Here is a 19,093-nt window from a genome sequence, read left to right on the forward strand (position 1 = left end):
TGGGAAAATTTTGTACCCCTTGGTTTTGAGTGTGGCCCTGAAAAATCTATTTCAAGAGCTATCTATCTCTTCCACTTAACCCTACGCCTTCAAGCTAAAGAGAATTGGGATTGGACCTAAATATCTTCCTATCTTTCTTTGAGAAACAATGTTTTAAATATTTCAACAGTTTCCTCATGTATTTGTTGGCAAACTGGTGATCCTTGGCCCAGCTTTGCTCCTATGGCACTGGCCTTGTTTGGATGCTGCTTTTGTACCAAATTATAATTACAATCACCTGTTGACATCATCATAACCTTCATTCAAACAATTTACCTGATTACTACCCCTGAATTGATCCTGTTATAACTTTTTTTGTAATGTGTTGCAGGTATAAATAACAGGAAAAAAATGTATATTTACAAATGAAGTAAAGTTGACCAGACAAAACATTAAATATTTGTGTTCATATTGTCTGCAATGCAATATAAGTCAAAGTAAGTTTGGAATTTAATACTTTCTTTTTTTGTTTGCATTTTCCATACTGTCCCACCTTTTTCTGATTTGGAGTTGTTATTAAAGTCCACATGAACCGGAAGCTGCAATCGTTATTATTATAAGTATTATTTTTTTGTATTGTGACAGTTTCTAGAGAGACGGATATAAATGAGCAAACAGTGGGCGTGGCTTGTTTTTTACTGAGGACTGAATGGATTTAGTAAAAAGTAGGCAATTCATGTAGAAAGATTGGCAAAGGGTTTGAGGAGAGGGTTTTAAAACCTATCAGATTCCTCCTGCTCACCGTTTCTGTTTCTTGTCAAAACTGACAGTTGCAGTAGCGTGGTTAAGTATGTTAGCCATGCCCATTACCTAAAAATCAAGTTATCTGATTATTTAACTAAAAACAAACAGTGCATTTTCAGATTTTAATTAAAGATTAGAAGGTCAAACATATGTTTTTCTTAATGACATGCACAGATAAATTGTTCCCTACAATACTTGCTATGTGAGCTAACAAAATCATTTGGCTTTAAAGTGCGTAAGTACAGACAAGAGCACTTCAGAGCAAACAACATCGACCCTCATACTCGTACAGAACATGCCCTGGAGAATTAGTATTTCAAATGTGTTATGTAGGATTTTTCACAACTGTATTTCGCAAAACAAGAGATGTGAAACACTGAAGAGAGATAAAAGACATCTGCCAGGGTTAAGGCAAATTCAAAAGTAACAAACACATAATAGAAACACTTTCTATTCTGTGTGTCTGACAGAATCCAGATGGTTTCGGCATTTTTGCAGATTAATCAGCAATTGGAAGCATCGAGATTCTGACATGATTGAGAATATAAAATCCAAGACATTTTAATGCAAATTTAACACATATTAAAACAGCATAATTACATACAGACGAACTGAATGAAGGATGATTGGGGCTGGATGAGGTATTATTCCTTTATTATTCCCAATAGATTTTAGAACTATCTTTTCGTAGCTTTCAATACTCTCAGATGGCTCCTTAGAGAGATTTAGCCATAAACAGATCACATCTGTTGCAAGGTACGACAGAAACGTTCATTTGCGGAAATGAAGATGTAGTTAAAATGTTCGATTAATTTTGCTTCAAATGCTGTGTATTTCATTAAATCGCTTCAAAGAAAAATAATATTTAATTACACTTAAGCATTTAACAATGCATCAAAAAGTCATTTATATGGACAAACCTATTAAATGAATGTAATCAGCATATCCAGTGCTATAATTCAGGGGGAGCACTATTCAGGCCGAATCGATTCGCTAGAATAATGGTAACTTTCCAGGCCGTTTAGAAACATGATTCACTAGTATGAATGGCTGCATATTAGACCAAGGCCAGATTAGCAAAGAGTGTTTGATTATCTCCACCAGCACACATGGTTTTAAATCTGTGCATGTAAATGTTTTAAAAAGTCATTGTACCACATTTAATGGGCTATTTAGACTGCCAGCCCTGGCCTATAGGAATTGCTCAATAGAGTCTGAATCAGAGCATATGCTGTACCAATGCCCTAAAAATAAATGTAGTTCACTAATTCTTGTGCTTAGTCACAAAACCAAGCTCTGAATGAAAATTTCTTTTAAAAATATATTCATTCATTTTCCTTCAGCTTAGTCCCTTTATTCATAAGGGGTCGCCACAGCAGAATGAACCGCCAACTTATCCAGCATATGTTGTTGGATAACAGCTGTTATCCAGCTGCAACCTAGATACCAAGTGAAAACCCCCCCACACACCTTCTATTACTTTAAGTTCTCACAGCCTTGACTGAAAAGATCCTACTGACTGACTTCTAATAGGCTAAAGTAATTCAATAGAGCCCTTCGATGAGACTGCTCTATAGTAAGATAACAACTGAAACAAAGAGTTAGTGAAGCAACGAGTGGTGCTCAGGAAAGTTACCCCCAAGATCACAATTCCCTTTAAAAAGAGACGTGGGCAGTACAGTAAGAGTCCACTGTGGCTTGAAAGTGCTGCAGGCTGAGTCAGAGAATTGAAGTGCACAACTCTTCACTGTACTGAGTGAGAGCCATTATGCCACCTCAGAGAATGCGGTTTAAAACAGGCTTCCCCACTGATAGTCAACTCCTAAAAATCAATTTAAAGCCTCTGGCAGTCAAAGTCAGTAAAGTAATTACTATTTTCAGTTTAAAATCACTTCATTTTTCTAACAATCTTGTTTCACTTATAGGATTAGTTAACTTGCAGAAATCTAATTCCCTGATAATATACCCCTTGACATCCAAGATGCTAATGTATTTATTTCTTCAGGTGGGTTTTGGAGATAACATACCACTGAGAGGATTTTGGTGGTCAAAGGTAGAACTTCAAAATTGAAGACTAAGTGCAGCTTCAAGGGTCAAATGATCCCAGCTGAGGAAAAAAAGTCTATTTTTTCCCAAAATTGTAATAAGGAGGAGCGTTGTTCAACGGTTTTAGGAAAGCTTTGATTAAAGGTGGTGTATTTGTATAGACACTTTTTAACCACAAGTTAAACATTAAATTTCTTGTTTACGTTGTTTTCTAAAATAGTTCTATCATGAGAATACTTAATGAATATGTATATGGCAATGTTAATGAGTTTAATGGTGGTGGCATACTGCCAGTATATTCACAGACATGCAGTCTGATCATATAATATAGGGCAGGGGTAACCAATCTCGTTCCTGGAGGTCCGGTGCCCTGCAGGGTATAGCTTTAACTTGCCTCAACACACCTCCCAGGGTGTTTCAAGTATGCCTAGAAAGACCTTGAGTAGCTTGTTCGGGTGTGTTTGATTAGGATTGGAGCTCAAATCTGCAGGACACCGAAGCTCCAGGAACAAGTTTGGTGATCCTGATATTCTCAGCCACGGAAATACACTCTGTCGCCAAGTATGGATATTTATCTAAATGTGCAAAATATATAAATGAATTTATCAGTCTTACACTGACTGCAGCCGTTTACCGCTTTGCCTGCAATACCCGCAGTGAATAATGGTGGATGAACAATACATGAGCATCATTTAAACCACTGATAGATGAGTCCTATGGATACCTTCTTCTGTTCAAGCTGGACCAAGTTATTTGTGCGTTTCAGAGATCCCACCTCTCCTGGAAGCTTCAGCTAGTTTCACCCTCAAATACCTGCTTTGACTTTGCTAGATTTTTCTATGAAAGAGATCACGTGTGCTGCGGCCACTGCTGTGAGACTTCATACAGGAATATGTGCTCAAAATATTTCATTCCGCCAACATTTCTATTAGATAAAGATATCAATAGAACATTAACATATAATTTGAAGGGCCTTGGATTTATTTAACCATTACAGAGCTTGGCAAAATCTTGTAGATTACATTATTAAAACTTTAGCTGAAAATAAAAGGCTTAAAAAAAAAACAAACTCAAAAATGATGCTCTTTTTAAATTGATGACTAAATAACTAATGTTCTCCACTGCTGGAGACGTTAAGTGCTTAGATGAGTCTGTGTTCACCTCTCTGATCATTCTGCTAAGTTACTGTTCAGGAAGAAAAAAAATCATCAAGTGGGAATGCATGACATTGTATTAAAATAAAACAGGGATAAGCATAAAATGTTTCCATCTTTACAAAACCCAAGTTGGCCAAGTTGTAATAAGTATCATAAGTTTACAGGAAACTAAAATGCAATAAATTGCAATTTTGACAGTTTTCTCTTTTTTATATTCCACAAAATTGAGATTCTGCTGCAATTTAGAGATGTGGCCTTTTCAGTCACTTCTCTTTGCACATTAACATAGTTCAGCTTGTTTAACAGCTGTGTGCTTCTTTTACATTTTTGCAATTCTATAAAACGTGCTGTTAATAAAAGAAATGCATCCTATTCAGCTTACTCTCCGTCTATTAGTGGGTGCAGCCATTTAAATCTTTTTGGATAAAGACATGGGTCTCATTCACTTCATTTTTAGACATTAAAAATTGCTTGTTTTACTACTTGATGTTTGCAAACTGACATTTTCACATTATACTATTCTTTTTTGTCTGTATAGTCAAGCAAACACTTGTTTGTCGAGCAAGTAGTTTGACTGTTTTCTGTGGTTTATTATTCTTAGTCATTTCTCCCATATATAGGCAACTAAATCGGAAATTTTAAAACAAATCGCAAAAACGAGCGCACTTCTGCATTGAAAAACGAGGTCAATATAGTGATGTCCAGATCACATCAATAGTTATGCAGTGGTACAGAGTTAGACCTCTTTGTTGACTTCAAACAGAAAGAAACAAAGTAGAACATAGAAGCAGCTTGTAGCAGAAAGCGCAAGCATGTCTGCGGCTTAGAGATATTATGAAGTTGATGATGATGACATTGTCATAGCTAAGTGTAATATATGTAAATTTGGGATTGAAGGTGGGAGGTGGAAAGGAAAAGGCTCCATTTAACACAACAAACCTGATAACTCTAAAAACAAACATCACAACCAAGATAGCACAAATAATCACAATGAGTGACCTGCCATTCGTTTTTAATAGAACCCTGGATTTCTTATGCTAATTAGATTTTTTTTATATATTTACTGATGTCCTAAAGTCTAAAAGTGGAGAATTAATGTTATTTTTACTTGATTGTTTGAGCTACCTCACAGAAGTGCTCTGTTTGTTAACAGAGTTGTTGAACGTTAAAATAAGGTAAATTATATAAAACATAAGGAACATCCAGGATCTTTATTCTTTTTTAAAAGAAATTATATATATTTTTTATGTATTATAGAAGTATCGCATAGGGCTCACTATCAGTAGATACTCGAAATCAAATGACTTGGACTTGAGGGTAAAAAAACATGATCAGGACATCCCTTAATCATTTAACTATTTGATACATTTTTCCCTTTTATTTACAAAAACTGAGATATATCATGCATGTTTTTTGTGGTATTTCGCAGAATCATTGATATCACAATATATCAATATTAGGGGCAAAATATTGTGATAGTATTGTATGCGCGTTAAGCTGTGATTCCTTCCCCTAATATACAGCTGCTGCAAACATAACATACTGTATTGTAGATAGAATCCCTATAGCAGATCAATACGCATGTGGAGGAGGGTATTCAAAAATATGCTGCAGATCAATAACCCTAACGCAAATGAAAGCTGAAGTGACAGTAACCAATCACACCAATGACAATGAATGAATTCCACATTTGATGGAACTTAGCCTGCATGCCCAATGGAGCATCATGACAGACATTGTATGAATTTGAATAAGAACTACAATGTCATCATTTAGTAGAGCATCAAATGTTTATATAATGTAGGTGTCCTACATAAATGTTTATTTTTGTAAGAAAATCATTAAAATAGGCCAGACCATTCTTCCTCAAACATATTAATTGTTTTAGAAAAAAAGAAAGAAATCAACATGACAAGTGGGTGAGTAAATGATCAGGAATTATTTTTAGTCTGGAAGTGAACTAATCCATTAAAATGCTACATTACTTCAAGCAGATGTACTCCAGCAATCTGTTGCAGCACACTTCCTCATTATACATGAGCTGGCACTGAAGGAGTTTGCAAAAATCAAACTCCATCTCATTTTTCTACTTTCCATCTGTACTGCTCACGCTGAAACAACAGTAATTACAAATCGCTCTATCGTTCAGTAACTCCAAGCTTTTAAATGCCAGTTTGCTACAAATCGCAAACAGAGCTGTCAAAAATATTTATTAACAATGCTATATTTGAAAGCAATTTTCTGCAGTATCAATACACCGTTACCAGCTGTGCCGTCCTTCTCTCTCAAATAGGCATGTTACAGTATTTTTAATCATATTGAGGCCAAGGCGCTGCATGTTTCAGAGTGAAGTGCTCATGCTGGCAGCTTGTGATTATTTTCAGCATCTCAGTTTGAACAGCTTAGTTTACAGTGAATGCAGAAAACTCTGAGGACATAAACTTCTGAGTTGAGAGTTTAACAAGCATTTGGGAACACAATGTTACCCTCACCACTGATTTACATTAAAGTCCCCAAGAAATCAAAACAAACCATATGAGCTCAGATTGGCAGTTTTGAGTTAAATAATTCATCTGTGCATGTCATTACGACAAAAAAAAAAAAAAAAAAGTTTGCACTTCTAATCTTTAATTGAAATTTAAAAATGCACTTCCTGTTGGTTTTCAGTTAATTTATCAGATGATGTGATTTTGAGGTAATGGGCGTGGCTAACATACTTAACCACGCTGCTCCAACTGTCAGTTTTGACAACGAACAGAAATGGTGAACAGGAGTAGTCTGTCCCATATTTTGAGCCGTTTTATCTTTCGGTAGATCATTTTTGATGGCCAAAAACTTTATGGATCCTATATTATTATTATTATTATGACAAAATCCACCGCAGAGAATTCCAGAGTTTCAGTTGATTTATAAAATATCCATCAAACCTTTTCTCAGTAAGCAAACAAGCAATTATATAAACTGTAAAAAATACAGGGTCCCAAACTATTTATTCAGGTAACACTTTATTTTCTATGATCCATTTGAGTGTTAGTAGACTGTCTGCCTGATAACTGTTAATTTTGCGTCTTCAACAGACATTTAACTGACTAAAAGAAACTTTGCAAGTACATGTCAAATTACACTAACCCTAACCCCAACCTAACAGTCTACTTATAATAATGAGAAATACATTGCATCTACATGCCAGCTAACTTAATTAAACTAACGGACCATCAAAATAAAGTGTGACCTTCATTCATGTTGTTCCAACACAAATCAATTAGATAAACCAAGTGTGCCTCACATGGGTGAGCGGGCTTGACAAACCATCTGTAGAAACTCTCTTCACTATTCTCTAACTATCAAAAAACAAACACTCCCTCCTACTTTACACCTAATTCTCTGAGCACTAACAGTTCCTTTATAAACAGCACTTCCTATGTGTACTGTGCCTCTTTTTTTTGAATTGCTGAATGTCTCCTTATTTTTAAGTTGCTTTGGACAAAAGTGTCTGCCAAACAATTAAATCTTAATGTAAATGTAAAGCTTATTCATATAGCAAATTTATCACAGCAAAGCTGGCCAAGGTGATGAAACTTAAGGATGGGGCTAAAAATTGTCACACTTTACAATAAGGTAATTTATTTACAAACACTTAACAATTAACATTTACTAATGCAATATTAACATCAAAAGCATTAACTAAAATAACCTTATTGTAAAGGGTTACCAAGGAATTAAAACAAACCATTAGACACTGATACAAACAACAATTAAAAAGCTTGGTGGGAATTAAAAAAAAACATTTTCAATATTTTTAAGGCAGATATCCAAGGACAACTGCTTCTAAAGTATGCTAAGGTATACTTAACCCTTAAGGTTTCTGCATTTTAGGTCTTCAATGGTATCTAAAATTATACTGAATATTGATATTTTTCAAGAAACTCTTAACTAAATCAGAAATTCCAAAATCGAAATAAAAACTGATGTAATTTTTTTCTCTAACTCAACAAATCCCTTTATTGTGCTTGAAGACTTTGAGATAATGTTTATATGAAATGTTTGACACACCATATTGTAACATTATGCTATTATAAATACATTCATCTTATATCACATTGAAAGGATCGGTGAGCCATGTGAATCTTACAGCTTTCTGTGGCAGGGTAATCACTCTCAATAAAATTAATGATATTGTGAACGAATGAAGGGAGTTTGGAAGTCAGGATGAGTATTGACTCGCTACAAAGTCAACGAGTGAAGAACATTGATGAACAGCTGGTGAGACAATCGAACTAGCTAAATTGGAGTGAGTGAAGGAAGAGAAAGAATCAGCAGGATAAAATCTAATGAGCGGCAAAAACTGTAGAGCCGGTTCCTCTTGAACAGTGTGCTCATGAACTTCTGGATCTTAATAAGATCAGCAAATTTTATTTTATTATTGTAATGCTGACTAATGCAACTATAAACATATTATTTTACAGTATTAACAGTTAGGAAATTTCAATTGGGAAGGGATTAAGTAAATTAAACAAAGATTTACACAAATGTGCATTCATATTACAATGAATAGGAGAAAGTGTAATCGGAAATATGTCCTCACTTCTAAATAAAAAAGCTGGTGAAGTCATCACATCAATTAAGCTGAGGCTTGTTTCAGAAAGGTTAACTGAAAAAATATGTCTTTCTTTTCTTTTTCATTCCTTTAAAACAGGGGTCACTAATTACGGTCCTGTAGGGTCGGTGTCCCTGCAGGGTTTAGCTCCAACTTGCCTCAACACACGTGCCTAGGTGTTTCAAGTATACCTAGTAAGACCTTGATTAGCTTGTTCAGGTGTGTTTGATTAAGGTTGGAGCTAAAATCTGCAAGACACAAGCCCTCCAGGAACAAGATTGGTGACCCCTGCTTTAAAACATGTTTTAATACATTTTAATCTGTTTTAATCACTTTTATTCTCTGTTTTTTTTATTGTCTTATACGTATTTCTTTTATTCCTGTTTATTTAAAGCAATTTAAAATTACCATTGTGTATGAAATATGCTACATAAATAAATTTGCCTTGAAAATCAGAGTGCTCGGTATGTTGTTAACCCTGAAATGAGGGAAAATCATTCACAGTGGGACAGTGGGAGTGGTTTGTTTTTCCTACTGTGAGTTGATTGGATTTAGTAAAATAGACATTTCATTCAGAAAGATCGGAAAAAGGGTTTTTACAACCTAACAGACTCCTCCTGCTCACCCTTTCTGTTTGTTGTCAAAACTGACAGTTGGAGCAGCGTGGTTAAGTTTATTAGCCACGCCCATTTGGTAAGATATGCATAATCTGACAAATCAACTTAAAACAAATAGAAAGTGCTTTTACAGATTTCAATTAATGATTAGAAGGGCAAACAATGTTTTTTTTTTTTTAAATGACATGCACAGATGAATTGTTCACCACAAAACTAGCAATGTGAGCTAACAAAATAATATGGTTAGTTTTGATTCCTTCTGGACTGAAAGCAAAATGAAAGCAAAGTTGTGCCAGCGGTGTAAAAGTTCCAAGTTCATAAGAGACATGGAGGCTGTGGGTGCACATAACTTTTTATGTTCTCAAAAGAAGGCCTGGAGATGTTGCTCAGTCTAATTATATTCTTATAAACCCCATTTTTTGCACTTTTGAATGTTACATATGTGCACATATATGACATTTTTATTTCTTTGAAATCTAAACGAGCCTGTATTTTAAATAGGAGCCTTATATGTTGCCACATATATATTGTATTTTTAGTTTAATGCCATGTCAGCAACCAAGGCTATTTTAATGGCAAGATCATTTTAATAATAAATATACAATTAAAAATCAACAAACAAACGAATACATAAATTAAATAAGATTTTTAGTGTTAATACATTATAAAAATTCTCAAATCTTTTCTGATGTCACTTTGCTAAAAAAGTCCTTAAGAGAGTTCACTTCAGAAAAACAAAATTATCTGGAATCACTAAAAGCAGGACTGTTGCCATATATGAGATTTCTATATGCAGGACCGCACAATCAGCTGGTGTTTCATTTCGGTTTCGACTGTCTGGCTAGTAAGTTTGAACTTTTAATATTAAGAAATTTCTTAAGAGTGCCATGTAATAAAAATCAGAATATATAGAAGCATAGCTAAATAACAACGCCCCATTCACATGGGGCATCAGCGTCAATGCTTCCCATTCACTTTAAATAGGTGATGTCAAGTGTGGTCGAACTGAATTTTGCTCATTGCAGAAGTTGTAGATTTCTCAACTTTTCAAAGTGCCAAAGCAAGTGTCAGCCAATCAGATCGCTTTATGCAAATACCCCAGCTCAGACTGTAGCCAATTGCAAAGTAATTTCATTGGCTGACACTGCTATGAAGATCATGTCAGCCCCAACTTTAGACACACCCTCCATCAAGCGTTGACGCTGAAGCCCTGTGTGAATCGGGCGTACCTTAAAATAGTCATACTGTGAGCCTCAAACATTTTGAAGTAAATCCTGTGGGTGTAAAACCTGTCAAAAACTGCCTATCAGAACACAATACAGACTATCACATTTGCATGTACTTTAGGTCATGTTCTACATCAGCCAGACCTGCACAAACCGCTGAGTCGTCAGAATTTTGGCAGTCATAACACACACTGTTACCTTATTTGAAGTTTATCTAAGATTATATTAAACTTACTATGTATGCGAGACTCTTATTTTGAAAACAAGCCACAGAAATAGTAAAGCCCACAGCACTACATCTTAACATACTGGCTGTTTCACAATAATCGTTCTTCAGCGTTCTTGCGTCATGTTCTCGCGTAACGTTGTCATCAACTGCCAAAGTTCAGTTCTAAAACTCAAAAGCGCAAGAACAGAAGACACATGAAAATGTGTTCTTGATATCGAGGATGCGTGGATGCAGACTTGACCACCGAACTTACTCTAAAAGTCCCAGAAGTCACTGCGGCCGAACAAAAGAGGTGGGGAGTGTAGCATTAAATATAGATTTATTATTAAAGTTCAGAGATATAACTTATGTATCTCAGGAGTTTCCCTAAATGAGACGGTGAAAGTAAACAATAACAAGAAAATTTGAATAACGGCAGAAACATATTAAGGGGGTTTACTTGCTGAAATTCGTATTAAAATCTATTTTATTTGTTTCGTGCCGAGTATATTTGTAAGGTTTTTGTGTATATAAAATATATTAAAAGGTGAAAAACAATGAATCATTGTATGAATTCTGTAATGTTTAAATAATTTCTCGTTAAAAATGTGTGAAGGTCATGTGACCATTAGGAAGAGCACAGTAGCTCATTTCTCATGGGACGCGCGCTCTGTTCTCACGGTCTCCTGAGTTTGTTCTTCAGAGGTGACCTGCATGGCAAGACCGGCCTTCACAAGAACCCAAGTCCATTCTCTGCGTTCTTGGAATTGAGAAACAGCCACTGTTTTTCAACATCGATAGGCGACAAGGACAGATGCTAAGTGCTGTACAGAGTGTGCGTACACTCTTACTAAAGTCTTTAGAAGTTTAAATAATGCAGCATGTCACTTCATGTCCGTTGTGTGAAAAGCAGCTTTTTTCCTTGAAATCAAAGTTTGTGATGCAGTGATTCATCTTGTAGCTGGTTGGTTTGGTTCATAGCTTACAAAACATTTCTAAAAAAGCCTTTTTTTAAATATCTTTATGGGGAAAATTACTTCCAGAATAAGTGCTGCTGAAAAAGTCTGCGAGCTCTAATGCACTCTATTGAAACATATAGGACTTGAATCTGTATGCCCAAAATAGCTGCCTGGAGGCGTTGCAAATATGGTCACTGAGTGAACAGACTTTCCTGAAAAGAGACTTTTGATACTCACAGTCGAGGGATGATGTTCCCTGCATACTGAACAAGCTCATAGAGATCAGCCACTTTGCGACCTTTGGCAAACTCGTCAGTCAAATACACCTCCAGGTAATGCAGCTCATCTGAAATGGCCATATCTACAACAGGAATTCAGGAGAGTAAATAAACGACATCTCTACAGATGACATTTAATGTAGAGAAGCTGTTGACAGCACAAAACACTATTCTTTAACACACGTACTGTTAAACTCAAAAGTGCAAATGTATTTTTTTTTTCAACAAATAATGCAACGCAAACACATACAGAGTTCATAATAGCTCTTAGGAGAGAGCATGGACGTCCTCAACTCCCCCAGCATATTTGAGGCATGTTTCAGTGCATCCATCAGCTTGTTCTTGTCCTGAAAAAGTGCATAAATATTAATAAGAGTGAGCAACACCTTCCGCTGTCTATACTTAAAAATCATGTCTTGTTTTCCAATTTGTTCAGAGCAAGAGGCTCAACACGGCTATGGGAAATACAAGGTCTCAGGATTCAGTTTAGCACACATTATGGATGGAATGAAATTTGCATACTGTTAACTCACCAGACAGCGCTTCATTTGAAATGACTGAACCTTGACTGCCTGCACAGCTTCATCCAGCAGTTTCTCCTGCTCATCCTGCGGCGACTGCTGTGTGGTGGGCTGAAATCATTTTTCAAAAGTTTGAATCAGTTTAAATACCAGTCAAAGAACTACAAATATGCAGACATCACGCTGGAATTATTTGAAAACCCTCTGTGTTTGTAAACTATAATTGAAAGCAGATGACAATGAACAAAGTGAAAAGGAGCAGAAAAACCGAAGGAACCTGCTGTTCCCTCAGTTGATTTAGAAGAAAGGGACAGTGAGAAATTTCTGCCAATTCCTCCTGCCTTGAAGCTAAATGTTATTGTGTACAGTTAAGAAGTCTGTTGCCAAAACATTTTATTTTTACCATAGTGCTGTTTAAATGATGAATAAAACAGGGTATCATTTTCAGTGGCACATCTACTATATATAAATAATTGTGTTAGAATCAAATTCTGCAGTTTTCAAATAAATAAATAGACAAGTTCAAAATCTCCACTCAATTCTGTGTTCTGTGTCAAATAAAGGACTTTGGCTGATAAACAGAAATTATTTTCTTAGAGCTGGTAGGGAGAAAGTGTAAACATTGTTCATTATCAAATACGCGGAATACATTGTACAATACAAAGCAGATTTAAAAGTGGTGACAAACACTTTAACAGGAGAATTTTCTGTTTATCAGCAAAAATATTTTTATTTTTAAATCTGTCCAAATGATCAATTTAAGGAAAAGCTTACCAGTACTGCAATTATCTGATCAGAAATAAATCACTTATACTGTGAATCGCAAGGGTGGAGCACTCATAGCATGGTCAGTTTTCTATATTCTGTATTTTACATGCATGAACCACACATGCTCACCAAACATACTCCACCGGAAAAATCCACTCAAATAATTTGCTGACATGAAATTATTATGTAGTATACTTGTTTCTGTTTCCTCAATAGCTACAGTGCTGTCATGGCAACACCAGTAAACTGATGCCTCGTGATTATTAATGTATGATTTATTAGGATAAGAGTCAGACAATACAGAGATAAAATAATTTTAAAATCTACAATCTGAGGGTTGAGGGAGAAAAAATAAATGAATTAAAATAAATAAAATAAAATAAATAGCCTTTTAAAGATTTCTAAATGAAATGTTTAGCAATGCATATTTTTATATGTATACAGAAGAAAATGTAAATAATTGATGAAAGAATTTATTAATAAAATGACATTTGCATATTAATCTAATGATTTTTGGCATAAAAGAAAAATCAGTACATGTAATCAATACAATACCTATCCATCCATCTAAAGGCTATTGGCTTGTATTTTTTTAAGTTGAAGCTATGGAGTTAAATTTAAAATCTTACAAAATTATATTATTTAATAACAATATTTAAATATTAAAAATAATTTTGGTTATATTTACAAGTGCATCCAAACATTTTCAGCTTCGGACGAGAATTTTAATTTTAATAAAAGTTCACTTTTAATAAAAATTTACTTTTAATAAAATTGATTGGGGGTGTAGAACAAAATCATAATTTAAGTACTAATAAAGAGACAATATGCTAATAATACGCAGGTAATTATCCAGTACTTAATAGTGGGAATCGTTACTTAAACAAAGGCGTTACCAAAATAATAATAAAATGTTCTTTTTGTTTACGAAGCTGAATATTCATTGTTCCAGTCTTCAGTTTCACAGAAACTTTCAGATGGGAGCACAATCATTTTAAAGATTGTGTTACATTATAAATGCCTTTAATGCGATTTCCTTTTCAATTTAATGCATCCTTACTGACAGAATAATAAAATCTCACTGAACTTTAAATTTTATATGTATAAAATACAATTTTCATTCATTCATTTTCTTTTCGGCTTAGTTCCTTTATTAATCCGGGGTGGCCACAGCGGAATGAACCGGCAACTTATCCAGTATGTTTTTATGCAGCGGATGCCTTCCAGCTGCAACTCATCTCTGGGAAACATCCACACACACACATTCACACACACACACACACACACACACACACACACACACACACACACACACACACACACACACACACACACACACACACACTACAGACAATTTAGCCTACCCAATTCACCTTTACTGCATGTCTTTGGGGGAAACCGAAGCACCAGTAGGAAACCGATGTGACTGCATAGGGGAACATGCAAACTCCACACAAAAACACAAACTGACCCAGCCGAGGCTCAAACAGTAACCTTCTTGCTGTGAGGCGACAGCACTACCTACTGCACCACTGCATCGCCCCAAAATACAATTTTCATTAACATAAACAAAAGCATTCAAAAGCTTTTAAGATTACAAGTGGTAACACTCACACAAACACTTTTCTTTGTAACATTGCAAAATATAATCAAAAAGAAATGACAATTTTTATTCAGAACTAGATAAGCATGTTTCAAATGTTTTTTTAAAGTTATATGAGATTTAAATTCAAGATGTTTAAAATCAACTAATGTAATGTAATTTAAAACTTTTAAATAATGGTCCAGGGCAGCACGGTGGCTCAGTGGTTAGCATCACTGTTGCCTCAAAACAAGTCACTAGTTTAAGTTCTGGGGAGACCAGTTGACATTTGGTGTGGAGTTTGCATGTTCTCCCCGTGTTCATGTGGGTTTCCTCCGGGTGCACCAATTTCCCCCATAGCCCAAAAGACATGTGCTGTAGATGAATTGGGTAAGTAAATTGGCTGTAGAGTGTGAGTGTGAGTGTGAGAGTGTATAAGTATTTCCCAGTACTGAATTGCAGCTGTAAGGGCATCCTCCGTGTAAAGCATATGCTGGATTAGTTGGCGGTTCATTCTGCTGTGGCAACCCCAGATGATTAAAGGGACTAAGCCAAAGAATAATGGATGAATGAAAATAATGGTCCGTTAGTTAAGGTTAGTTAATGTATTCACTAACATGAAGTTGAAATAAGTATGAACAATCTTGTACAGCTTTTTGTCATGGTTTACTAATGCATTATTAAAATCTAAATGTATGAACAACTGTATTATTATTAACTAACATTAACAAAGATAATAAACACAGTAATAAATGTACTACACATGCAATTTAAAACTGCATCTAATGCAGATATAAGCATTTTACAACAATATATACTGTAGCTACAGGATACGCTGAGGCTGGGACACGGGGTCTTTAGAATGAACAACCAGAAAAAAAACTTAGATTGGAGTTTGCAGCAAAGCAACTATAATTGCTGCAAGAGACGCATGTTCCTTTTAAAGTTTTACCAAAATGTCTTATGAAATTAATTTAATAAACTTAAAAACATGACATCAGCATATTTTTTGCGTGTTGTGAATTTCAGTGCATTGGATATACAGTACGGCTGGGCTGATAAACAATTCTATATCGAATTTCAATAACATTAATGTCAATAACAATGATGAGCTCTGGACTTTTCTACTCCATATTGATCTAAGAGCCAATCACACAGCAGAAATGGGAATCTAAAAGTGTGCTGATAATATTAGAGGTGCACTAAATTTTTCGCCCACAGAAAATTTATTGTCAGAAAATGTTATGCCATTTAATAGACCCTCTAAGTTTTGTGACTTCACTCATTGTTGGGGTACTCTTTTAAATCTGGAAGCATTACCAACTCGAAATATTTATCGTTATCATTCAATGTGGAAAATAATTTTTGAAAATGTATTTTTATTTTTATTATAGAAATAAGAAGTTACACATTATTGCAAACAAATGGTTTAATGTAGGGCTGCACATTTCATCGTTTGAACATCAATATCACAATGTGTGCATCCGCAATAGTCACATCTCAGCAGCATATGCAATGTTAGAACCTATTGTTGGGATTTTATTTGACCAGAAACCACAGGTCAAAACACATCAGATTTGTAGAGACACTGCAGAATTTAATCATAATAAAGTGAAGGTTTATCATCTGCTAAGTGTTTTAAGGCACATGGCTTAGTGAGCATTTTAAGAAAGCTTAAAGCATTTTAATAGTGCATAAAGAAATTTAATAAATGATGAAGATGTTGATTTAAATTTGATTATTCAATTTCTTAAAAACCTAAAAGCACTACTTTTTTCATTTTAATATTTACCCCATTGCGTTTATTTATAACAGTAGTTTGCTTATTTTATATATATATATATATATATATATATATATATATATATATATATATATATATATATATATATATATATATATATATATATATATATATAATATGGACGACGCAATGGGTAGCACTGTCGCCTCACAGCAAGAAGGTCGCCTTGACTGGGTCAGTTCTATGTGGACTCACGGAGTTTGCATGTTCTCCCCGTGTTGGCGTGGGTTTCCTTCAGTGCAGTCCAAAGACATGCGGTATAGGTGAATTAAATAAGCTAAATTGACCGTAGCGTATGACTGTGTGTGTGAATGAGTGTGTATGAATGTTTCCCAGTTATGGGTTGCAGCTGGAAGGGCATTCGCTGTGTAAAAAATATGCTGGATAAGTTGGCTGTTCATTCTGCGGTGGCGATCACAGGTTAATAAAGAGACTAAACCGAAAAGACAATGAATGAATGAATATATATTTCACTCCCCTACAAAATCATCCCAATAAATCTAAATGAATGACTTTTCAAATAGAGTCATCATGTGATTTTTTTTAATCGCTAAAATGTGTATATATGCGTGTGTGTGTGTGTGTGTTTGTGTGTATATATTTTCCAATATTGTGCAGCTTTAATTCAAAGTTAAAGTTTATGAAGTGTACCACTGCAGAAATCTACTGTCACTTAAATTTCAGGTCAATCAGCCATTTACAAACTGCCAAATACTTAATTAAACTCAAGAAATTGAAAGAATCCCACTAAATTAATCTATATTACCATAACAACAGATGTTGGTTTGTATATTAAATGTCTGTAGGTATAAAATCAGTGCATATGAGCAATTCCATGCAAATGTCCATGAAAAAAAAAGCACCTTGCCTTGAAGAAATTGTTTTCACCAAAATAGTGAAACCCTTTCTAGGTTTTTCTGTGTAGGCGACTATTTTACAGTACTATAAAAATACTCAAAAATATCTCTGTCAATGTTTTCGAACAATTATATTTGATTTACCACAGTAGCACAACTGCTAATTTGACATCCGTCCCATCCATAACCAAGATTTTACCTCATAATTGCAAAAATGTCAAATAAAATCAATCATAGAGAGCCGACTCTTAACATTTTGTGATTGGTTTAATTTTTTTGGGGTTGTGCAGTTTAATTCACAGAATTTCTACAGAGTATGTTGTGTACTGTAAACAGAGTTTTTTGATCAGATCCATAACGCATGCTTGTTTACATCATTCAAAATATAAAAATGTTTATAGATTGATATTTTTCTGATCCCATAACTCTGCGGTTGGTAGTTTTTGAAAATATAAACAGATGTTTCAATATAATGTTAACATATACTTTCTCTGTGTATTTTTGTTTTAAGTTTTTAATGCAAAGTCACATCCATAAGGGTGGAATTGCTCATATACAGGAGTTAAAGGACTGAAGAAGTGTCTGTGTTGCTCATGGAGGAGTAATTTTGGGGGGTGACGCACAAAATAACAATACATCCTCCTGGTTGAGTCCTCGTTAGTGACAGGACGAAAGGTAACACTTGGCATGCGTAGCATTTCTAACTGAGTTATGAAAAACTGCAACACAAGAGCCCATCATTTAATTTCAAATGAATGAATGAACCCGTGACTATAGCTCATGCTATGCATCCTAAAACAACTTCCACATGTGAAAAGTATATGCAAAAAAGGACCTACATTTAGGGTATTTTCGGCATTTTATTAAATGAATAAAAAATTGCCAATGTAAACATATCTATAATGAAAAAGCCAGGCTAATGCTAGCAGGATTAGCAGTTTAAAACATTTAATTTTGCATAAAATCTGTGGATTGTAATAACAGTAAAACACAACACCTACAAATATGCTTAACCTGCAGATCGAATACTGAACCGCTTGCAGAATAAACATAAGAGAGCAGAAAAATGAGAATAATTATGTGCATGTAGGCCTCCGCATCTCTGACGCTAATGCTAACGCCATCTTCACAGACGCAAAATAGCTAACTAAATCAAGAGATCCCAGTGTCCCTCTGACAACATCATGGGTATAAACAACTCAAGGGCGCATATAAAGCATCCATCAAGTATGCGTATGATGATCGTAAAATCTTACCATGATTATCAGGTATGTTAGAGGAAATACTGGATGACCCCCCTGTGAATGTGTCGTATCATGTGACTGCTGCTGTTCCGCCTCATGACGAGCGCTGCCCGCACACATCACAAGACATAAAAGCTGTATTATCCGTCTTTAAAACCCTCTAGAAACAATACTGAGAATTATTATTTATGTATCCATAATAGTAAAATTAGCTGCGTTGTGTCATTATAGAATAATAACTGAGGTAAATTGTATTTAGAAAATAATAGTTTCTCTGAACAACATTCGGTTAGCATCTAATGACAATAAAATAATTTAACGTCGCTTCGACAGATAAAAAATTTATTTACAAGGAATTTATGTTGATCATGAACGACGTTATCCACGCCCATTTGTGAAGCAACCAATGACAGGCCAGAACGTTTATTCCTGGTGCGACACGTGTT

At 34.9% G+C, this 19,093-nt stretch overlaps 1 protein-coding gene across 1 annotated transcript in view; it reads right to left on the reverse strand.

Moving 5' to 3' along the window:
• vps35 (VPS35 retromer complex component) overlaps positions 1-18,978 on the reverse strand; it is a 55,256-nt gene extending 36,278 nt beyond the window's left edge. Inside the window, exons 1-4 of the mRNA NM_001025517.2 lie at positions 18,660-18,978; positions 12,405-12,503; positions 12,122-12,218; positions 11,831-11,954 (exon numbers count right to left, since the gene is read on the reverse strand). Coding sequence (NP_001020688.2) covers positions 11,831-11,954; positions 12,122-12,218; positions 12,405-12,503; positions 18,660-18,767 — 428 coding nt within the window. The 5' untranslated portion in view covers positions 18,768-18,978. The remainder of the gene's footprint in view (positions 1-11,830; positions 11,955-12,121; positions 12,219-12,404; positions 12,504-18,659) is intronic.
• Positions 18,979-19,093: the final 115 nt, after the last annotated feature.

The sequence above is a fragment of the Danio rerio genome, chromosome 7 (assembly GCF_049306965.1).
Source record: "Danio rerio strain Tuebingen ecotype United States chromosome 7, GRCz12tu, whole genome shotgun sequence".
In the NCBI taxonomy this organism is placed as follows: domain Eukaryota; kingdom Metazoa; phylum Chordata; class Actinopteri; order Cypriniformes; family Danionidae; genus Danio; species Danio rerio.